We start from the raw sequence: 24,767 nt of genomic DNA on the forward strand, positions 1-24,767 counted from the left end.
TGAGGACGGAGTTCAACAAAAAATGTATTCTGTTCACTGTACACACGACACCAATGGGAATAAGGGCCAGTTCAAGTTCTAAGTTACCATTACTTGGGTAATAGTTTCAAGCTGCAAGGCACAGCTGTATAGGCCCAGCCAGACAGGCTATCACAGCAATGCTTTGATAGCATGGGGCCCTTAAGTGTCAGGATATAGAAAAGGCAGCAGTTGTTGGCTGTGAAAACAGTCTGATACAAACCAGATGGGGACTTACTTGATGGGCAACACAAAGGAAAACAATTGGCTCATTCAACAAAGTCAGGCCACTGCCCCAGAGAATTAACAGAAGACAATAACAGTCAACCAGAGTTGATGCAAACAAGAAACAGCCATGTGGTTATGATTTAAGGAATTGTTTCTCCTCAGACTAAACATAAAGTTTTGATTTCTAATTCTTATATTCATTAATTTCAGTCTAGTTTACAAGCACCCTCTTCCTCCAAAGCCTTCCGTGTAATTCATTTATGCAGCACCAGCCTTCGTGCACCTACTTAACCCCCCCCAAAAAAATCACACGACAAGGCAGGCTGCATTAATCTAACATTCCCTGAAGAATGCCAAGACCACAGACAACTTTCAGAGCTCTGTCAGAACGACCCTGCAGATGCGCAGCACACAGCGTGCTATCAGGCACACTCACTCTGAAGCATCTGCATGAATATGGATGCATATTTACCAATTCATTCTGATTTTAAGCCCAGTGGGTCATGTGCTGGGTAACTGGAGCACAGCTGTTCTCCCAGTTTTGTGAAGAGTTCTGTGGTGTTATTTATTTTACTTTCTCAGAAGTAAACACCAGATCAGTTATGTTACCACATAACAGCTTTGTTTGTCAGGCTACAGTTGGAAGTCTGTTAAAATAGTTATTATTAAACTTTTTTTTGAAGTAATCAGAAATCCTAAAATTGGTTATTTCAGTCATAGCTGAAAAAATCCCCAAGCCAACCCCTTTTAGAAGCACACTCGTAGAAGATTATGGTCCAAAATCTTAATTGCTCTTGCTGTTTTATTACAGGAAATATAAAAGTGACATGTGCAAAGGTATTTTGATTACAAATTACTTACAGAGATTGCACAATAAGTCAGACCGCTGAGGGCCTTCTGCAATTTCACTCTCAGACTGAAAACATCTGAACTTTCTTTGCTTACGCTCCAGAATATTCTCTCTGGTGAGCTCTGCACTGCGGTGCTCTGTGCGTGCACAAAGTCGGATGGCACACACTGAAGGACAAACACACACTGAAGGACAAACACACACTGAAGGACAAACACACACTTGGGATGCCCAACTCGGTGCACCTACAAATCGCAGTGACACACAGACGTCCTGGATGCCTTCTGAAATCACATCATCCCGGGGTCTGTCAGCTCCAGCACACATCCCCCGAGCTTCACTGCTGCTGCTGGCTGCTCAATTGCTGGTTGACAGATTGCCAAGCAGGGCTGCATGATGTAAACTTCTCCTAAAGATACCGCTCTGACCTACAGAATCGTCTGGTTGGAAAAGACCTTCAAGATCGCCAAGTCCAACCACCAACCAATTGTGGGTATGCATGGAGTCTACTCTTTGTAAGTACTTCGCTTTCCATGCAGGCTTGCAAAAAGCAGCTGAATTAAAGAGTTGAATGGATGGCTCTCATTTAACAGCCTGTCATAGGGTAGACAGAGCGAGAGGGTTTGTCCTAAAAAAAGAGCTGGTGAAGTAATAAAATACAAAGTCAGGGGCTAACTGCTCTCTTAACTGCTTCTATCTCCTAGCTGCAGGGGTGCTCATGCCTGTGAGCATGGACTAAAATGCTGCCTTGGCTGCATTCAAAACAACCAGCGCAGATCGTAGGTAGAAAAGTACGTTTTTGCTTCAGTTTCCTGCCATAAGCACAGAGCCAATGCTTTAACAAAGCCGTTGTGTGCTGTGCTCTGTCTGAGCTAAAACATCTCTCCAGCAGAATTGTGAGGCTTATTTCCAAGAGCACAGCCAAATTCTTGAAACCTCCAATGAAGGGGAGGGTTGTCACATCATAGCAGAGAAGGTTTTGCCTGCAGTGCTGCTATTATTCATTTTTCACATCATCTATATCGAGGTCAGAACACATTTTTTACATAGAGCTGCAACTTTGCTCGGAATCTCTTCGTCAGGCTGCTGCTAGATTACAGACCTCAGGAACAGAACAGCCTTTATCAGACTCTACCCACAGAGATACCGCCTGTCTTAGCCCTGCATTTAAAAGCAGATGGGAGAGGAGCAAAAATCTCTTTAAACCCTACATCTGCCTGCACAGACAGACCCCAATGCTTCTAGCTCTTGTAAAAATGAGTTTGGTAAAAGTGGATTTAGACAGCATTCAGCAGAGACTGCCTCCACAAAGGCTGCATGTAAAGGCAGCTGGGGCAGGAGAGCATGGCCGCCTGGCCATTAAGTAAGGACTCTCAACAGGAAACTCTTTCCATTTCTTTTCTTTCTGTTTTTTTGGTTTTTTTTTGTTTTTTTTTTTTTTTGTTTTTTTTACTCAGGAAGGAAGCTCCCTCTCCAGAAACAAGCATTCCCTGTGTAATCTCGCTGCTCGCATGTCTCCAGGATCGCTTCCAATTACTCAAACGAGCAACATGCACTCTAAAGAAGCTAATGGTGTATTTACGCTGTAACACAAGCTAGTAAATATTTCCCATTTATTAATTGTGATTTACATAACAGCGCACAATGGCAGCTGCTAAGTAAATAAAATAATTTTCTCAAGATCTGTAATTATGGTTTTACGATTATAAAAACAAACTAAATAACAGCAATGGAGCAAGCGCCAGCAAATTCCATGCCTTCTATTTCTACTGAAGATCCAGTGGCCTGACAAGGGACAGAAACTGCAGCTCTTTTTCTGCCTTTAAAACAAACACAGCCCTGCCTACTCTTCATGATAGGTACAGTGCATAAAATGAGGCCACGATGCACAACCCTGAGATTATTACTTTACTGTAACAAGCAGGATGGAGGTCAGCAGGTCAAACCATATTAAGTCTAACCTGCTTTCAGTGCGTCATTTTGACCCAAAACATAAATGAAGTTCTCCCAGACTCTGGGTGGCCTGCGAGATGCATGTTTCCATTGTTTGTGCATGGCTGATTATTATTTTGCACTGAAGATATGTACCTGTCCTACCCTAAAACAGAAAGCATTAACAGAGAGTCAAAGTTGTGCTGTACACAAAGAGAAACAGCAACCTTCCTGCAGCCAAGGCACTGGGAAATAAATGCTTCTCACTGACCTGCTGTGTATTTTGTGTCACACTCTGCAACTTTCACTTAAGTTGCTTAGAACTGTCCATAAGAACAGCTATTCCTGCTCTAAAAGTAAAAGAAAAGTTTTAGATTAGAGGAGTAAAGCAGTCTCTATACAACAAGAGATGCGAAGGTTCTCAATCTGAATTAATTTTTTCTAGGTATACTTCTATTTCCTTCCCCTGAGTGACAGCACTCCTGATGAAAACCAGAGCACAGTAGTCTGCAGACAAAACAGAACCCACCTCCATTATTTATCACTGCTCCTTGCAAACGCAGCCACCAGAAGCATATTTTCAACAGGTATTTCAGAGAAGAGCATCTGCAGCATTTAACAGTATTTAATTAGAGGCAGCCTTTGTATTGCTGCAGCAAGAAGAAGGTACCAGAAAAACTTGGCCGTTGTTCAACGCATAAAGCAGGAGGGCTGCTTAGTCCTGGAGGATTCAGAAAAACAAGTGAATAAAATACCCAGCCAACCGCACTGCTCATGAGCATGAGAACTGCCATCAAGTCAGGCACTCTTACAATATAATCAGCAATAAAATTAAAAAAAAAACCCTAATGTTGCAATTTGACACTGATTTGACAATTTGTGGATACCGATCAACTAAGTATCCATATTATTGGCTCGGTAGGTTTTATTAAGAACAACTTTACAGCTATGCCTCTGCTCTGTTAGCAGTGCAAAAACTGACAAAGCATTAAGTAAGAAAACGAAACAAATTTAATGGTTGAGAATGATAGCATTTGTAAATCTCCTTTCTCCTTCATAAAAGAGGTTTGCAAGCAAAGGCTGCGGATTATTCATCGCTCACATTAAGCTGCCTCCACATGGCACATACTCTGTCGCCCTGGTAATTTCTCTTCTACCCAGGCACTACACAAACAGCTGGCTCCTTTGGATTTTTATGTAGTGCTTTAAAAAGCTAAAACGAGAGCCCTCCACAAACAGGTAAAGCTGAAGGGTGTCCAGCTGCCTCTGCCAGAGATCAGCACAGCCAGTGCAACCAGGACAGCAGAAGCTGTTCATTCTGTTGCTTTGCCCTCAGCCACGCACAAGCTACTAAATTATAAAGGGCAACATCTGCTTTCCCTGCCAACCAGCAAAATAAAACAAACACAGTGTGTGCTGAGGACAGAAAGCCTACATTTCTCCTATTGCCGTGCTGTAAATGTTTCTTCAAGTTGAAATATGTGTTTGTAATACTCCTTGTCTTCATCTGTCACCATATGGTATCCATGCAATTTGTCACCGGCCTCAAAGACTTCCTGGTCTGATACCGAAGCTTTTTATAAAAGAAATGCAATTTTCACACTGAAAAAGAAATGTGAGATAAGAGGCCTTCTTAAATGACTGTCTTAAATGCCTGTTAACCCCATCCAGGAAGGCAGTCTTTAGAGATACTACAGTGTATCTGCCGAGCCAGCAGCGGGTCCAGCTGACACAGCTGGCACTGATGTACCAGGCTGCAAACTGCAGGGATTGAGGGTGCAGTCACCTTGTTCAGAACGTTACCTTTCCAGGCTGTGATCTCTACCAGAGGCTGTTGCATACATAGCAACCCCAAGCAAATGCTTTGCTGAGTAAAAAGCAGCACTATTCACAGAATCACAGAATGCCTTGGATTGGAAGGGATCTTAGAGATCACGGAGTTCCAACTTCCTGCTGTGGGCTGGGAGCTTAGGCTGCCCAGGGCCCATCGATGGGCTTGGCTACCACCAGGGATGGGGCACCCACAGCTCTGGGCAGCAGTGCCAGGACCTCGCCACCCTCCAAGTAAAGGATTTCTGCCTAACATCTAACCTCACTCTCCCTCTTTATTTTTAATGTCATTCTTCAGAAAGTATTTTGTTGTAAAAACACACTGAGGTGCATCTTTAGACGCAGTAGAAATCTGACTTCAAATTTGTCATTCCTGCTGAAGAAGAGGCATGTGAATTAAAGCATTGCAAGACCATGCAAATCTAATGCTTCTCTGCAACATAAAGACAGTAGAAGGTGGTGTGTTAAGGGACTTCATGCTCTGTATTCAACTGAGCAGCAAGTTCAGGAGAGACTCTTCTGATTATCCGCTGTGACCTATTGCAACACACAGGCCACACAGCAGCTCAGGGTGCTTACTTTCTAGATGCACATCAGTTCCTTCTTATTAAACGATGGCACAGAGCTGTGGAACCACTAATTTGTGAGAAACTTCTCCCTCCAGAGCAGAGCTAACTGGAAACAGCCCTCAGGCTGACGTAAGCGTTGAGTACATGGGGAGTCTCTGTCCTTAGGTGGCTTGCCCGAGCCCATTAATTTGTGTGTGTGTGTCCCCCATTTATACAAGCAATGTTTGTATGAAAGGGGAAAGCAGGTCAGCCCAGTCGGCTTGCTACCATCTGCTTTTATTCAGAGTTACTCAAGATCAGTGCCAGTGGGATCAGTGCCCATTTAGGGGGTTTATTGTGTGTATTTATTTTTTGCTCTTTACAATGAAGGCAACAGCAATTACTGTAAGTTTGTAAAAGTGCACACAAATCATAATACACAATACAAAGCTGCTTCAGTCAGATCCTAGCGTGTTTACAAATCCTCCACAGGCTGTGAGAAAGACTGTTTTGGCACAACAACTTGGATAGCCTGGTGAGGAGCCCAGTAGAGCCTGGTGGTAGTGCCCAGGAGATCTCAGACTGTATCTGATACTTGCTGTCAGGAGCACACCTTGCCTGGCGTGCATGGCATCTCCAACAGATCCACCACCACATGAGAACCGTGCACAAAAGAAGTGGATGAGCACCAGGGAAATTAGCAAAGCTGCTGTAACCTACTTATATGAAATCCCTCTTTGCTCCTAGACTGGCTTACCAAAGGTGGATTTATACTACTGGAAAGTGGAGCTGGTAAAAAAATAAAAATAAAAATAAAAATAAAAAATCAGAGGTAAAAAGCCAGAATGGAAATAGAAATTTTGGGCCCTCAGATAGAAACGCATAGGAGTGGATATACAGCACCAAGTGATACTTTTCATTTATAGAGAATTCTGCCTAGAATCTGCCTCATCAACGAGAGTAAAAGATAAAAAAAAAAAACAAAACAAAGAAATAACAAAGCTTGTTATTGATAGGGACAGCACATTTCTCAGGTGCCACACTGGGTACCATGTGATACTTTGAGGCAAAAAGGACATACAAAATCTGGAAGGGGCATTGGATGATTGATGCAGCAGCTCCATGGATTTCCAGCTTCCCAGTATGAAATGTCCATTATTACCAGCACATTACAACCCCATGCACAAATGAAACACCACTCTTACTTGATTTTGCTAGTGCCCTAAACTTTCAGTTCATGATACATAAAATGTACTCGTAGGGTTACCACAGGATGAGATCACCCACAATCTTTTAAAATCTAAGCTTAAGGAGAGGATCAGATGAAAATAACAAATATTTACATTGAGCACCAGTAAATCTGAAAAAAGACAAGTAAAAGTCCAAGTGTTTCACAGGCTCCAGAGGAAGTGATGATGTGAGTTTGAATAAGTTTTTCTTTCCCTTTCGCCAGAAAAGCCCCATCTGGTGCTGGAATTTTGGTGAATACCCCTTCTGCTGCATACAGACTAAAGGAGGTTCTTGGTTACAGGAACACATCCCAAACCTCAACAAAATGTGCACAGTTCAAGCATAAATATCCCTTCAAAAGTGAGAAATAAGCAAATCTGAACTTGAACATACACAAGGCTGTGCAGAGCACTTGATGGATATAAGGCATCCTCTGCACAAACACCGAAGACTGAAAAGGCTCTGCCTTTGCATGCGCTTCCCACTGCAAAAAACCTCAGCACAAGGTCAGAAGAAGTGACCTGGCACCTCTGTGCCTTTTAAGGAGGCACGCAGTAAGAGAAGAACTCTCAGAAGCTGGAGAAAATCCCAAAGTGACCAAAAAATCTAATGCATGTAAATCAAAGTGAGAAGGGAAAGATAATATGTTGTGGGGAAATGAACTTCAGAGGAGAGCATCTTCTTTAGTCAGCCAGTAACAAACCCTCACGCTGCAAAGCAATAGAAGCTTACTTGGTCATTTTCCAGTATAAACTGTATATATTTTTTAATTTTCTATTTCTCTTCTAATTATTTGTATTAATTAAAGTGCCTTTTGCCTGAAAAATAATTGAGACAGCTCAGTGGGGAAAAAAAACCAACGTAGATATAAATGGCACTTAACAGCTAGGTAATATTTACAAAAGCAAAGCCATTCAAAGTTACTGTCCTCCATGTCCTGTAACACAGCCACATACCTACTCACAGCAATTCAAAATAGCAACTCTGACGTGTGGCTGTTGAGGATTTTATGTGCAGATATTATGCCAAGTGCTTTCTTACTACGGAGCTGCTTGTTCTGTAATGTTGTGTAACTACTGTAGTCACACATGCAGAAAAAGCAAATGAATCCTGTTTGAGAAATGGTGTTCTAAGCCACGTGGATTACCCAAAAGCCAATGGTTACGTACAGAAAAGGCAGATTTTCCATGGGAAACGCAGCTTTGCATTTCCTGACTCGCCTGAATATAAAATATATTAACTGAATTAATGCAGTGAGCTACCCGATATCACGGGGAGGTAGTTGTATAGGAAAAACAGGAATGTAACTAGGCCAGAAACAAAGAGTTCTGAAGAGCTACATGAAAAAAAAACAACAAAAAAACAAAAAAAACACACAAAACTCCACAGAACAAACATTGTCAAATGCCATAATTATACCTAATTGGTTTCATAACTGTAATTTCCAGGATTTTATCTCAGAAATTAGTCGAATTCAAGGAACAATGTAGGCTATGCAAACTACTCCTACTTCTTGGGTTGTGGTGGTACTCTGCCTACAGCATGAAAGAACAGCTCTGTTATGCTTCACTAGCTGCTATTTTCAGGGTGGTTTGGACAGTCTTGAGCAAAAATCTTGAGAGATTTTCAGTCCAAAAAAAGAAACATCAGGGTATTAAAGAGAAAGTAAACTTTCAGTAGAACTGTTGTGGAGTTTGACCAAAAGAGTTCCAGTTTCAAGAAAACAATTAAGACCTTTGGCCTTATCCTCATCTTCTTCCTTCTTATTGAAGCATCTGTTGGAGATTTGCCTCACACCACAGTAGTTTTAAGAAGAAATAGCCCCAAACCTAACTCAAAGCCATTTCAGGCCGACGAGGAGAGACAAGAAACTATTTAGTTGACAATTTTCAACTGGAATAGTGACAATTTTCAGTGCAGCACAATGGCAGCGTGAACAAAGTAGAAGGCCATGTTTAGAACTGAGCAGTGACTCTGGAAGTTTGTTTGTTGTTTTGTTTGTTTTTAAATCATTGTTTAATGACTTCTTGCCCCCTTAATTCCTTTATTGCACAGATCATCTCCTCCACAACAGTTATGCAATCCTTCTGTGGCAACAGCGCCAATTGCTTTGTTTTCCAATATTACTTTCCCATGTACTTATGGCTGCCTGACTATAATTCACTAGCTGGAGATAAAAAGGAATTATTATCATGAAGTTATGCTCTCTAGATTGCATTCTGTGACTGTGCTGCAGAAAAATTATTAAGAAACATTTACCTCTTCGTTCTGAGCTGCTCAAGTGTTAAAACGCTCTGCAGCCAAGCATTGCCACCTGTTCTTTCATTTTAATTTAAGAACTCTCAATTATGTTAATGCAAACCCAAAAAATGCTTGTATTCTGGAAATATGTGCATTTGCTAACCACGACAATTATTATCATATTAAATTCATGGAGATATATGAAAGACTGGTATAAAGATTAAAGGTTATTATAAAGCCAGAAATACATATGCATGTATATTATATGCTACAAATATATGTTTTCAAACCACTGTCTCCACTATGTCTAGAGAAGGCACACATTTCAATTAATAATGCATTCTGGCTTTATTTTCAATTGTAACTTTCAGGAGACGTTATCCTTTCAGGCATGATATTTTAACAGTCCTACTGAACTTCAACTTTCATTAAAGGACATCAATCAACTTTCTTTCAGTACAAACACATGCTCGCTGTAGACCACAGAACATTTTTGAACAACAAAAGAAAGTTCTATTCTGCATGTACTTGTGACCACACGCAGAAGATAAATCAGATCTCGTCACGTATTTATCAGTTACGTAAAACAAATTTTAAGTCCACAACAAATTCTCTTTTCTCGTCACACTCTGAATTCACACTTCATCTCAGGGCTCTGGATTTTCTGAACTCCAATACTGATATGACCACTTATCCTTTAAACTTTAAACAAGACCCAAATGATTTTGCTTCTGGAATGCTTCTCCACTTGCAAGCAGATACTCACTGTCCCTTGCTATCTCAGTAAAGGCAACTGTTTGACATGAAGTTTAGCAAACAGGGGGCTTTGATCTTACAGTAACAGATGTGCTTAATTTTAAGATCTTGTATTTACTTAAACCTATGTATACTTATCAAGTTGCAAGTTTTCTTTTTTCTTTCAAATGATTCTTATTAATTTTGCCCTCGAATTTTTTACTGATCAAGTTCAACGTGGTAAAGATTGCACAGACAAGACCTTCTGTGCTTACAACTGACAGACAGTTGCTTCCACTTGCAAATCCTCTAGATTTTTTTATGGGCTCATTAAATATGTATATTACAAACGAGATTTAAATTATCCTTGTATATAAATCAACTTCTTCGGTGCGTTCCTTGCGAAGAAAATTGACTACTGCCATCCTGTGGTTAAATGCTTTCATCTGACAGCTAAACTTGGACTGGGTCCAAATAATTTCTATTATTATAGTACAGGTAATTTTCTTTATTATTTCTTAAAGATAAGTATTTCAGGAAACAACAGATGTGATAAAAATATTTTACTCCATTTCCAGCTGCCTCCAATGCTCGACTCAAAGATACGGACCAGAAGTGCTGCCTTGGTAGGGCTTTAAGCCAAAGCTGGGTGTAAAGGCATGAAGTACAGTGTTTAGGAAAACCACCCAACCCTTCCCTCCTCCTCCTCTCTGATGCTTAACAGGAAGTGGTGGAGAAGAAGAAGGAAAAAAAAAAAAAAGACATAACTGTAACCACTAGCAAGAAAGACTGCTTTTGAAGCTGGGAAAGGAATTCATCCAGGAAGGCAGATGTGCTACACGATTTCCTTTTCTGCAATTTAGAGGTTTATTGGAAATTCACTTTCCTCAAACAATTCTGAATTTCTGAGAGGCTGAGGAAAAGTACAGTTCTTCCTATTAGAAAAAGTCATTGTCACATTTTCCATCAATATTAAAAAGAGGAGGTTAACTCTTTTATTTAGTAAATAAAATCTATTTACCCACTAGCTTAAAAACATATGCTTATAAATGTCCCATATACACCCACCAAGGTGTGCCACTGCAGTTCTGGGAGCTTTCCCCCTAATTGTGCATAGAAGCCAAGTTTCACATTACTCATACCTTTCTTCTTTATATGTAATCCACAGTTTTGCAATTAGGTTCCAAGTCCCATGACCATAACGCTGGCTGAGGGCTTTTCTTCCCACTTACAAACAGTTGAAGCATAACAATTCCATCAGAATTATACTTCTCTTGGATGTTTTTTTTTTATTTTTTTTTTTAAATAACTAAACGAAAGAAGTTCAAAGAATGATTTTACAAAGGCTTGCAGGAAGAATTTGTCTACACAAGGGTAATTATAATTGCATGTGCAGCAAACCTGCAGGTTTTTAGATTCCTGCTCTCAGCACTTAAGATTAAAACTGCTACATCTCATTTTACCACCTCCACAAACTTATTATCTGCTAAAATAATGAAGTATTTCAGAGGTATGCACAGTTCATGTTATTCCAACACTGTCTCGAACAACAGTAAGTAAGAAACATTCCCATGTGATGTCAATAATACTTTTAACAAACACTGTCAAATAATCTCTAGAAATAGAAGGGTTATGCATTGATAATAGCATCCCTCAGAAAAGAAAGTCACTATCTGTTACATGCTAGCTTGAAACTCATTTTAAATCAGGCCATTTTAACACTGAAAATATCTATTTTTTCCACATTTGCATGACCCTAACACTTTGCATTCATTTTCAGTTTGCCTCCAGTACCTCTGCATTTTCACACATGTGAACTGTTGCCATCCATCACTGCATTATGAGTACTTTGTTTACTAAGAGCAATTAACGATTCAGTTGACAACATCATATGCACATTGTAAAGCCCTTGGCAAATAGAAGTTTAAATAAAGACTTAATGTCAAGGATTCATAGCATCACAGAATGCCTTGGGTTGAAAGGGACCTCAAGGATCATGAAGCTCCAACCCCCTGCCACAGGCAGGGCCACCAACCAATTTAATCCAGACCAGGCTGCCCTTGAACACCTCCAGGGATGGGGCATCCATTGATGACATTACAGACAGCTGCCTTTCCAACCTTTTCAGAGCACCCCAGCAATTACCAAAACTATGAATACGGAACTGCATACAAACCTGTAGAAATTTGGGAATTTCACAGTAACAAAAACAACTTTTAAAACGTCAGATCCTCATTACACATGAGTATACAACATTTAAAAGCAGCGTGTTTAACTGAAAGAACTGTGCTTGCTTATGCACAACTTACCTTCTTCTTGCATCTCTTCAGACTTCCTTCTCACATGAACAACTCGAGGTCGCACAACTCGTGCATCTCCTTGGCTTTCTTCCTATGTAGCATACATTAAAATCGTATTAGAAAACTGACTTTTCATTTAAAAGCACAGTAAAATTATGCGGAGCTTCAAGAAATATCCAGAGAGGTTTTTAAAGATTCATTAAAGGTTATGCACTTGTTCTACTTCCTTTCAGCTTCAAAAGAATTCAGATCTGAATTAGCTGACTGCAACTCTAATTTCTCCGGAAAGATGATGGCAAAGTGCCAGTTAGACCTGCAGACATAGGAGAGTCCTTTAACTCCTACTCAAAGAATGTGGCTGAGAGAACTTAGGATTTCTCTGGCTTTCTTCCATACCCAAGACTTCACTGTGGGTATTAACCTACTGGATAAAAAGGGGAAGTTGAAAGAGAAAAGAAAACTAAAGATTTCAGTACATGGCTGCAAAACATGTGTTAAGTATGAAACATACTTCTTTGACACTGTTTTAAAAATTATTTTACTGCCTTCTTTCCTTACATTCTTTTGAGGATGTATGTCTGCAACAATGCCCATGGGAAAACAGCAACAAACACTGCATGTGCCAAGAAGGAAAAATCACACTGGTCAAATACGCTTCTTGTGTGTTATGTATCTGGAACAGAAAGTGCATCCCAAAAACATTCCATTACACATACACAGGAAACATGAGAAATACAAAGAAAGTTACCCTGATTTTGGCTGGGATAGAGATCATGTTCTTTGCAGGGACTGAGGCTGTCAAAACGGTGCACAGAGGCTTAGAAGACTTAAGCCTTCTTTAGGACAGTCAAAATTGATTTATTCTGTTATTCTATTCCTATTAGAGATTAATATGAATTTTTAAATGAAGATTCTTAAAGAAGGATGAACATGAGAAAGATCATAATTTCTGCATATTGGATTGAGCACTTGGATCCTTTGGATAGGACAGAATTGCTGCTTGACTTCTGAGAAGCAAGAGCATGGGCATTATCTTGAAGACCTGATAACCAAGTACTAGTAGTATTCTTCTCCCCAAAAGCTAAAAAGGAGGAAAAGTATACTTCAGTTCCCTAAGAGAAACTTTGTATAGTGTAAGCCAAAAGGGAGAGAGCCAAAAACATAGATGAAAATATGAAAATATTTGTCTGGCAAACAATAAGCATGATGTCTCCATGCAATCAAGGTTTTCCATTCCTTTCAGCCAAAACCAATCTCCTATGATAAAGAGAATATCAGCAGTAATGATACTAGTTGTCACGTATTTAATGACCATGTAAGCCAGTGTTGCAGGAATCAGAAGGAATAGAAGAAGAAGCATTCAGTCACTCTCTGTTCCTCACTGGCTGTGTGAACACGTTTACACTCCTCAGAGAACAGAAGTTGGAGAATCCTACATTAGTGGATAGCACATCATCTCTGTAACAGTCACAGAATCAGAGAATCACAGAATGGCCTGGGTTGAAAAGGACCACAGTGCTCATCCAGTCCCAACCCCCTGCTATGTGCAGGTCGCCAACCAGCAGACCAGGCTGCCCAGAGCCACATCCAGCCTGGCCTTGAATGCCTGCAGGGATGGGGCATCCACAGCCTCCTTGGGCAACCTGTTCCAGTGCCTCACCACCCTTTGGCTGAAAAACTTCCTCCTAAAACAAGCACAAATGCATCCTCACCAGCACAAAGGTGAGCTGAAGTCAATAAAAATAAATATACTTGTGTCTGAGATCAAGCTAGTATTCCTCAAGCTTTGGCATGAACTCAGGCACCTCTACACACCATGACCTCCTCTGCTCACAATTTAAAGCAGACAAGGGAAGAAAACATCATTTTCTGAAAGCAGGAAGGTCCACCTTAAAGTTGCATGGAAATGTGATTGAAGGCTACCAATGTTACAGAACATTAAATGTAGATATTAAAATATATTTGCAAGTGTCCATTTGAAGTGGTTTTGTTTTAGTTTAATGTTTGCTTTGTTTTAAAAACTTATAAACTGAGCCGAGGTGCAAGTAGAAGTTGAGAATCGTAACCTACAATTATGAATTCCTGGAATGTTTAAAAAAAAAAAAAAAAAAAGCTATTTATTTTGAAATACTAAAAATGAAAGCTACTGAGAATACAAAGGTGATAATCCCACTCACCTAGTTTGCATAAAAACATATCCACTTACATTAAAAACTTATGGAAGTATTTTGCAATTGACTTTCTAACAACAAATTGGGGATTTGGAATGATTTAGGTTTATAATTTTTGAAATGTTTAGCCATACAAATATAATTTTCAATGCTCATGTCCCTCCCATGAGCACAAAATGATTTATCTAGAACAGGAGGAGCCCATTTTCATCTTAGTCATTCTGTTGCTTCTTAGAGTAGGAACGTGGGGGTAAAGTGGCCACAAACAGCAGTTAATTCCTGTAATGTTACAAAGGAATGGCCAGAAGGGGTCAAACTGAAGACGCATTTAGACTGACATCCTGTCTAACAGTGGCTAAAAGCACATATAAATCTCACAAAAGTCCAGCACCAGAATGGAAGAGCAGCCAAGGAATTTGGGATGATAAGAAAATTCCTGTGTGACTTAAGCCATTTATTTTGGAGTGACCATGTAGATTTCACTTTTCATGACTGAAAGACATTGCTGTTCCACATGAAAAATATAACGCTCTTTCTGTTGGTCAGAATCTGACCCAGACACCTGTGACAGGTAGCAAAGAAGTGGCAAGTGTATGGCAGCTCCACACTGCTGTCCTTTCTGAAACAAAGATCCTGTTCAGACAGATTACAAAAACAGCCCAAGTTTTGCCACTGTAAGTCCTAGCATCAAGGAGGAACATTCCAAGTTAAATCAGAATAAAGTTCTACTAACTCCAGGCCCAGGTGGATGGCACCTGAAATACGTATTTTCTGAAGCCAATCACAAACATTATGAAAAACCTCATTTTGTTTCTAAACAGATCGTTCTTCTTGCTTCAAACATAGCTAATACAGTTTTATTTAAAAAGCAAACAAACAACAACAACAACAAAAAAACCACCCCACTGCTTAGAGATGAAAAACAAACCTATTTCTTACAGGCTGGGAACAAAGCAGATCCAGTCATAGATCTGATACATCCCTAAGAGAAACCAGGCAAGAGGTTCATCACTGTTACGTGGTTATATAAGAGATGTTGAAACAAGCTTTTCTACTACCTAGAGTAGAGAAGGATGCACAAATCTAGTGAAGTTCTCACAGAGCATGGTTTTGCCCCACGCAGGGCAGATGTGTACACCTAGAATTGATAACCAGAGTAAACATCATAGAAAAGCTAGAAACGTAGCCCATGAGAAAATTGAGTTAGAGCCTTTTATCAGGAACACCCACATCTAGGAAGATAGTATTTTATTTGGGAGAGAACAAGACCAACAAAACCACACACACAAACTGTGGATTTGTTTGCTTGGTTTGGAGGGAGGGTGGGTTTTATATGCCAGCAGGCAAGAAAAACCACAACAGCCTGAGGGTTCAGATGCAAAACGAAGTTTCTAAAGATGAGATAATATACAAATGTATGTACATTTTCTCTCTATGAAAGAGACTAGGTCAGATCACCTTACATTTCTTGCACATGTGAGACTACGCAACGTGGGTCTTCTTACTCATGGTACTTCCATTTGACTGTACCCAGGAAAACAAAAATCCATCACATCAGCTAATTCTTCAGTGTAAGAGAAGCAGATATCACTGGTATCCTTATCTGGTACTAAAAAGAAGGAAACATACTCCTTACAATCTCTGCCTGTTATTTTTGGCTAGCCAAAGGATAACAAAGATACAAACTTCACCCCAGCAGACACTGCTGCTTAACAGAATTCAGTCTTGCCTGTGAACGTTTATTCAAAAAAAATAATATGTTCTGGTGATCTCAAAGTGAAGGTCATATACCATGCCAAATCCTCTTTGAAGATGCAACACATCACATCAGATGACATATTTAAGAACTGCTTGGATGCCAACGGCATAATACAGATCAAGACTCAAAAAAATAAAACCAGGGGTGTTAAATATAAGATATTTTTGGCTGTTTTAAGTATAGAATATCAGGAATGGACAGAGTGCATCCATAAACACATCAACCATAGTAAGTATATTATTACTTTCAAGCACACTGTGAAGCTTAATATATTAAAGAGCAATCTGCCACAACATTTTTGGCTTTTGTCACATGCTATTTAAATTTACATTCACTTAGCAAGAAAACCACCATCTCTAAGTAACAGCTCATATTAATGAGTAGCGAAGGATTAACTCTATAGGTCTCAAGCAGAGATCAATAGAATCTTTCTCTACCTTCCAGTATTGTAAAGTACATTATCATTACTGCCTTTCCAATCCTCCCCCTGCTATGACAGCCAAAGCTCCTGAAACGCTAAATCACTGGTTTACAATGAGAAGGACCAAACCCTTACTATTACTTCCTTTCCCATGAATTTCCCACATTATTTTCCTGTAATTGAAGTACTGTACCATTAGAATACCCATCTTAACTGAGTTTGTATACTGTTAGGTCCTGTGAGACTTGCAAAGCAGAGAGGAGGTATCGAAAAGGAAAAAGCGGGCTGAGCCTAACAGAAAGTAAATTGTTGGATTCCGATGCAGTAAAAACCACAGAATCATTTTTTATTACACATGTATACTTTTGACTTCAGCTTCTCACTTGAGTGTGTCACTTCAAACACATCAGTTCTGTGACAGTCTTCACATTAAACATGAACATTTATTTTCCTAGGCTCTGTTTTGCACTTTCTGACCAGTGACAGAAAAGCTTCCTTGAGTTTACCTGAGAGGGACCCTTTGGGAGAGATGCCACTCTGCTGGCTGGCTGGGCAGCTTGCAGAACAGGATTTGAAATGGGTTGTGATTCCAGTTCAGCCACAAGCATTGGACCATGACTTGTATCGGCATCTCCAAGAATTTCTGCTGAGGGAGAAAAAGAAAGAGGGGAAAAAAAGGTTTGTCATCTGTTCTAACATGGCCATAACCATGAGATGCTCAATGAACTTTGCCACAAGTATGGGGAAGAGTGTGTAAAGGTGTCTTTGTGAAAATGTTTCACTATTTTTCGTGAATGAAAAGAAACCTGTATATATTCTATCTTCAACTGATAATTTGCTATATAATGCAGCACTTACCATTTTTTGCAGTCTGAAAGTATGAAAAGCATCTTCATGAAAAATATACTGATAGATCATGAACTAATTTTAGCCTTCTGCTATCATACAGAGCCAAAAAAAGAATTTTAAGTCTAACTACAATTACTGCTTAAGTAACTGTAGCTATTGTTCACTTTAAGACTACGTGTCACATTTCATTTGCATGTTGGTTTTCATATCCATAACTTCAGGCACTGAAAACAAAGATTTATAAAGGCAAGACTGATAATCAAGATGCTGCTATACACCTAATACACAATACCTTAAACATCCCCAAAATTGACATTGTTACCATAATAAAAAAGTCATAAAACTGAAGATGATGATACACACACAGTCCCCAGCATTCCTGCAAGACGTATCAGCAAGTGACTCATTCTGACAGAGCAATCCACTAAAAGGTTACATGTACAGAGACACTGGTGAAAAACATGAAATGTTATACCCAGTGGTATAACAATTACTTCATTTTATCCCTGAACATCATTCTGAAATAAAATGTTGGACTCTCATTGTGGCTATCGGGATATAGTTCCTAGTCCTGACTTTTGTTAGACTGAAGGATGTGGAATCCTGCAAACCAGAGGGCAGATACAGAAAATTTGGAAGAAAAGTGGAAATAATCACAGATCTTCCCATTAAGGATCGATTATTTCTTATGCAGCATCAACTTTAAACAAAATTTTACAGGACAGACAGCAGGCAGGGTGAATTAAATTACACAGCTATTAAAAAAACCAAATACACGTTGCATAGATACAAACACGTTATGCCAGATGTAGCCACGAACTACCTGGATAAGAAAGAAATATCCCCAATAGACAGGTGTCTATTGGTGTCTGCCAGCTACCCATACAATCCTAAGCACTATCAGAAAATCACAGAAGGTTGATTTTGATCACTAATGATGACTGTACTCTACCATTGTTAAACAGGTGAGTTGGAGGAAGGGATGGCAACATCGCCTCATCTTTTTCCAAGGAGTACCATGTAATAAATATCCAAAAAGCATTCAACAAACTACTTTCAAGTAAAAGTTTGGCAGTGTATAACATTCCAGAATATATTTTCCAGGCTGACAGTGATGTAGCTGGTCCAAAATATCAGGTATCAGCTAGCTTAACACTCTCTATAAGCAGATAAAATGTTAACCCATTCAGTGCTAAACAAACACTCTTACTGCTCTGAGATCATTTTGGCTATTTGTTCAACACATTCAGTTTCAATCTATTCCTAGTGGTGAAGGGTTAATAGTGTGAGATACATTTCTCTTGTCAAATTCATAGATGTGGAAATTAAAGAAGAAAAATAACTGTTTGAACGATTCAGTTTATGAAACTTTTGATGCATCAGTGCAATCATATCTGTGATATTACAGCTTAATAATGATTTCAGTTTAGTTTGTTTGTAAATCCATTTTCAACAACATTGTTTCTACAGGTTTGCAGCAGGTTAACTAAGCAAGTACAGAATATTCCAGGTATTTTCAGATAACAATGCAGAATCTAGGATAGAAGGATAAAGGAGAGGAAGGATTAATCACTGCTTATTAGCATTAGTTTCAACTGGAAATAAGTGAATTACTTTCCCTGCTTTATCATAGCAAAGTATCTCCATGCTACCTCGAACAATCCACTATGCCTGCTTCAGTTACCCACCTGGGAAAAAAAGAATTTCTATACTGTAATAGGAAAGCTACAAATTTAAATTTATTACAGGTTATGAGACACTGCAAGATCACCCTGATGGTGTGATAAAAGCAGTGAGGAGGAGTGTCATGTAACAGGACAGAGAGAAATCACTTCACCTGCCAGCCTTCATACCTACCCTGGAGAGCAACTTCAGGAATGCTCAAACTAAGTGTTTTTGAGATCTGAATTTGACTTCAGAGAATAAAATACATATTTTGATGGTCAACTTTTTTGTAGGCAAGTACTTAGTGTCATATTTCTTTCCAACTGTAGACTAGTACAGACTGAGAAGAGCAGAGACAAATCTTGATTTAAACCAATCCAATTCTCTGAATAAAAATGCTAATCCTCTCCCCACAGCAATTGCTATTAAGTTTTCATGCTGTATTTTGAGCACACTCTCTAAAATTACTTCAGACATTGTTACAGGAATCCACGTAGTATCTCAGAGAATAAATAGCAGTCAAATTGTACCTGCAGTCTGGATAAGCTGCCCTGGTGATGGAGAACGTGAACCCTGGTACAGTCTGTCCTCAGAAGTTCGAGCAGTTGCGTGGTCCATATCTACTGGGTATCCCATGAGGATTCTCTCTGCTGCTCTGCTCAGCTGAGGTCTCTGACCTTCACTGAGCTCCCCAACACTATCGTCAGAATCCTACACGGAACAGCAACATCAGAACAGCAGGTTTAAAAACTGCATTAACCCTTAAAGCACGCAAACTCAAGTCTCAACTAGCAATGAATAAAGGTAGCTAAAACTATCATCTCACTGGATCTGAAAACAAGATTTATGTTGATCAGTACTGGACTGAAAATAATCACAGGTGAAGAACATCACTTATTTTGTTAGCTGTGTTCCAGCGTGGCAAGAACCTGAGTTATATTTTGGCACAGAAGTTACAGATATGTCCATAGTCAACTGTCAGATCTCATAACTCTGGAAGCACCTAAAAGCTATTGCATGTTAGATAAAAAATTTAGATTTTAAATGGGTTTGGATGGGTGGTTCTCTGGTTTCTGACGTGCAAAACTGCAGAGAGAAAAGAGTTAACTTGCTTCTATGCAGGAGAACAAACAGGCTGAATGTACATACACACACATGCACAGACTCATTTTAAGGCAATACTTGCAACATCAATGAGAAAATTCTTCTCTGATACACAGGGAGGTATGTGTGCTTGCACACTGCTTGCCAGAATCTGCAGAGAAATTTATTAGCTTCTTGTGTGGACAGACTGAGTATTCTGTAGCTATGGGAAAGCCAGCAAGCAAATTAGAGATGCATTTTTAATTGGCAGTGCTGATGAGAAAATGTCATTGCAATTAGTCAGACTCAGAGCTGACACTGTAGAAAGCCATTCTTTAAGTTCATCCATCAGAGCTCATTAAACAAAAAAAAGACAGACAAAGGAGCAGTTACAGAGGTGAGTGAAAGTATTAATTATTTAGACTAAACTGACCAAGACAGAGGAAAGAAACTGCAGATGCATCACTAAAATGAAGAAGAAAGATCTGTCCTAAACAAAGGTGTTCATCGACTATGTTGCCATATTCAAAGTTCACTTCCTTTAAATATTCCTCCAGGTAGGTCAGTTAGACACTCAATCCAAAGTACTATTTTCCATAAAGAAAATGCCCAGATGTGTTACAACAAATGACTTTTGCTCTTTGTGATGCAATTATATTTTTCTGTTAGTCTGCTTTTTCTGCCAAGCAAATATGAATATGTTGAGGTTTTGTTCCAAGATCAGTATCAACAACATATGCAAGAGTGCATGAAAGCATTTGTTGACATTCTTCATAGCAGCCACTTGAATGTTTTAGGCAGGTATGTGCAATGAATCTGTAATGCTAAACATACCAGCTACATTGCTGAAGTGACAGAAAACTTCCCTGATGTTCAAAAGGACGAATCTGATGCAGTTAAACAGGCAAACGTGCATCTTGCAAATTAGGTATGTGTGATACTCTGCACAGCTAACTTACAAAGACAAGTAACCTTCAGTGGTTTTAAAAGTTTTACATGAAAACAGAGACTCAAGTGGAGCGGGATCACGTCCAGCAAGGATCAAAGTGTATGAATTTGTTCTATAGCCAACAGTAAAGATAAACTTGAGATTTCATAAGCTTGACATTTTATTTACTTTTGAGTCAAAGTATGCCTTCAAAACTCATATGCTTGTTGCAAGGAAAAAGACAGTAAGTTACCTCCAAATGGTACCTTCTCTCTTGTACAGCAACAGGTGCTTGATTTAATTTGGCTAAAAGAGCCAGCACAGGATCCCTGTTATAGCCTTTATGGCTTCTTCTCACCACCTGCCCTTCACTGGGAGGATCATAATCCTAAAACAAAGGAACAAAATCCACATCATACACGATCCAGAACTATTTTCGTGTGAACCTGAATCATTCTTAAGCTGACAATTAACTTCCTTTGTAAAAGAAAAAAGCTTATTACGGTTTCCACATTCAGAACTTTTGTCTGAAAATAACTGACAAACTGCTTTCTCCTTTTTTATACTCAGAGACGTGCACAGTCTTTGAAAATGCTTGATGCATATGATTGGCATACTTTGAGAAGGGCAGAGTCTACTTTTAAGTTTTCATGTCCAGAGAACAGCCAAGGAAGTGGAGAATGCCTTAACTTCAGAAGCTTCCACGTCAGAAAAAAAACACTACTGATCCTTTAAGCAGCTTTAACTAATTCCAGTCTCAATTAACCTACTTTAATAAACTAAGCACACAAGCAATTAAAAGATAGCTTAGAGCATAGCAATGTTCCCCTCTGTTTAAGATGTCTCAAAGTTAAAAAAGCATAGAAATGAAAATGCATATTATCCATCTCTCACCTGCTGGCAGGAGGTATAGAAACTGTATTTTATTTTTAATTTATTTTTAATATAAATTAGTTTGTACACTGTGCTTTTTTCTTAGAAGCTCTGAAATTCCAAGCATATTTGTAAGTATACAGTTTTAAAAGTGTAAATTTTAAAGTGAAAATTTATAAGTGAAAATGCCTAAAGACATCCAATTTACCATTCTGCTCAAAGCAGATTATCACTCTAAATCAGTTTCCTTGTTAAACACTTCCTTACCATGTCATTGGCATCCTGTAAAGTACTTGTTAAGCTTTCAGTGAGATTTGGGAAAGACAGTCCTCCTTCTGTTAAGGTTAAAAAATGTTTTAAGTTATAAATACTAAAAAGCATAGCATTTATATAAAAGCAAAGGTCACATTCTTCAATAATTGCAACACTGTGCTTAAGTAAATTGGGAAATTCTCACTTCTGGATGTGAAGTGTAAAACAGATATCCAACTTCCAGAAAATCACTCTTACACCTTGCTTTCAGTAAAAACTTAGTACCACATTGGACTCATGCAAGACAGTCTAAAATTATTTACCAAATTGATTTTATGATTGAATAGCAGATTTTTGTTTTCTCTTCTTACTAAGTAGGTTCATTTCATGACAAGAAGAACAAAGATGTCTATCAAAGAAATCCATAAGCATGAAGTGAAATTTAAAGGTCAGCCTCGCAGTTTTATCTGACAGAGCATGAAATGTAGTTTCAGTTGACTGGAAGAGAATTCTATAAAGGAAAAAGAAAATCCAAATTCTAATTTCCACAGCTTTGTTTCATTAGTTACCTCTCGCAGCCAGCATCTGGTCACAGCTGAAGAGAACTTCCCCTTCTGAGATGGGTCTGTCTACAGTTTCTGTTTCTGTGAGGGTTGGACTGCTTTCCTGTGTGGACTGCTCAGAACTGTCTGTAGGTGCAGGTGATGGAACCTGTGGTTCACAAGGAAGCGACTGAAAGGGCCTTGGTGACAACTGCCAAGATGGTGAAATCAAAGCCTCTGGTTCCTCATCATTAGCCACTGACATCTCACTAAAATGTAAGAATATGTTCTGTGAATATACCAAAATGCATTTAATAAAATAAAATAAAGTATTAAATCAATACTGAAAGGAATTTCCAAGTAATTTTTCAAGTGGAAGTACAGCATTTTACTGATTAGTCCAAGAATAAACATATAAGTAACATTAATGAATTTCTACCTATTAATAAAAATGACCACATGTATTCTCACTGCGACAACAGAGAAAATAAAATGCTAAGATTAGAGTATTTCATTGTCACTACATTGACAGTAACACTATTGATTTCATGTTTTTCATGGCAACAAATAAGGACATGAGAAATGTCCATATTTTGCACTTGCCCTCAAAATGTAAGTCAAGCAATTCAGAAAAAAAGAATCCTGGTTTATTTCAATACCTCCAGGCATATACTGGAAGCAGTTCTCTCTACAGACTTTTTGAGGACATATTTATTTATAAAGAATTGAGAAAACCATATAGCCTGGTAAACTCACACAGCTTTGGGATTGAATGTTTCTTCAGCTAACAGACTGGGTTTCTCCTCTTCCAGAGGAAGTTCTGCATCATCCCATGGGTTTGGAGGTGCTGGATTTTCCGTTTTTGCAGCTTCAGAGGCAGGAGGGCTTGGTGTGATTATTTCAGGAGGCGTACTGATAGGGGTAATCACAGGTGTACCAACACGACTAACAGCAGCTGGAATATCAGAGCCTGCAGATGGGAAGACAAATCTCAGATCAGAAAGGAAAACAGGAAGACAGGCAGCTACTCAGTTCCCAGAAAGCACTTGTAATGTTTGTGATACCTTTCTGATGGTCGTGATGAGACTAGGTGAGGATGAGTTTCTTTTAAGAATGGTGTAGGCATTTGAAGGAGATAAAATAAAATTTCAATTCCTTACCTCCTTCAGTAAGGGATGCTACTCTGCATTTTAAAAACTATGCTGCTTTACCTGGGGAGTGTAAATTTGGTTCACTTAACACCGGGAACACAGGAAGAAGCAAAAGACAGTTATTTTTCTGATGTGAAAAGTGGAAGGACTAGGAGGGGTGGAAATCACACAGGCCATAGCAATGTGCATTAAGAAAACAGAACACTGAGCAGATAGATGTTTGCTTTTTTATATAAATTAGCTCATAATTCTTGTATTACATGAGTCCTCACTTGAATCGTAGCCTCAAGAATGTTTATCCTGAGATAACATGTCTTTGAAGAAGAAAATTAAAGACAGTAGATTAAAGCATATTTGTTCCTTCTTAAGTTCAACTGTTATTTTCACTACCTGCTTCTTTCATTTTTTCTTGTTCGTGAGCATCCTTGCTCAGTTCTGTGATAGATGGGGAGGACTCTGGAGTTTTGACTGGAGGCATTTCTTTTTCTGAAGGTGGTGTTTGTGGTGGTGTGGCCTGAGGTGTTGGCAATGGAGTAGGCACAAGAGGCTCCTGAGGAAAAAAATTGTAACCACAGTTCTTATCTCAATGCAAAACTCCTATCTTCCAAAGTTAGGGTTGAGAGGGAGGAGGTTGGGAAGAGGGGGGTTATCACAAAACAGGAACAGTTGTTACTGAGATGACTCTAACTCCTCCACCTAAACATAAAGATGTACCAGCCTAAATAGTCTGCTTGGACAAAACAAACAAGCAAAACACAAAACAATAGATGTTTTCTGACATTTTGTTAAGAAAATTATATAACCAGGCTGAGGAAGGCCTCCAGGCTCTTTTCCAAAGAATAAATCCTAGACTGATCGTTTGTATTATCAGCTCTTATGGGAAGTTGAGCACGTGAGCACATTCAGTAGTTCAACATGAGATCATGAACACTGAAGAACTTGGTAACTGGGCTGCTGAAATTCAGATAAACTTCACAGAAAAACAAAAAACAAAAAATACAACAGAAGCCATCTACGGGTAACACAAAATTCAGTTCTTTCCCTTAGAAACAAGCTCTGTGCTCAGCCTTGAAATAAATAAATAAATATATAGACAGATAAATATAGCATGCTGCATAGAGCACAAAGGAACTGTATAAAAAGAAAAAAAAAAGTGAAATA

The 24,767-nt window shown here is 39.0% G+C and overlaps 1 protein-coding gene across 1 annotated transcript in view; it reads right to left on the bottom strand.

The window, feature by feature from the left end:
- KIAA0586 (KIAA0586 ortholog) overlaps nt 1-24,767 on the bottom strand; it is a 50,515-nt gene that overhangs the window by 11,039 nt on the left and 14,709 nt on the right. The window contains exons 8-15 of the mRNA XM_085225601.1: nt 23,997-24,156; nt 23,212-23,425; nt 22,483-22,724; nt 21,929-21,996; nt 21,042-21,176; nt 19,308-19,488; nt 16,770-16,909; nt 11,922-12,003 (exon numbers count right to left, since the gene is read on the bottom strand). Of these exons, the coding sequence (XP_085081727.1) occupies nt 11,922-12,003; nt 16,770-16,909; nt 19,308-19,488; nt 21,042-21,176; nt 21,929-21,996; nt 22,483-22,724; nt 23,212-23,425; nt 23,997-24,156 (1,222 nt within the window). The remainder of the gene's footprint in view (nt 1-11,921; nt 12,004-16,769; nt 16,910-19,307; nt 19,489-21,041; nt 21,177-21,928; nt 21,997-22,482; nt 22,725-23,211; nt 23,426-23,996; nt 24,157-24,767) is intronic.

The sequence above is a fragment of the Meleagris gallopavo genome, chromosome 5 (genome assembly GCF_905368555.1).
Source record: "Meleagris gallopavo chromosome 5, MGAL_WU_HG_1.1, whole genome shotgun sequence".
In the NCBI taxonomy this organism is placed as follows: domain Eukaryota; kingdom Metazoa; phylum Chordata; class Aves; order Galliformes; family Phasianidae; genus Meleagris; species Meleagris gallopavo.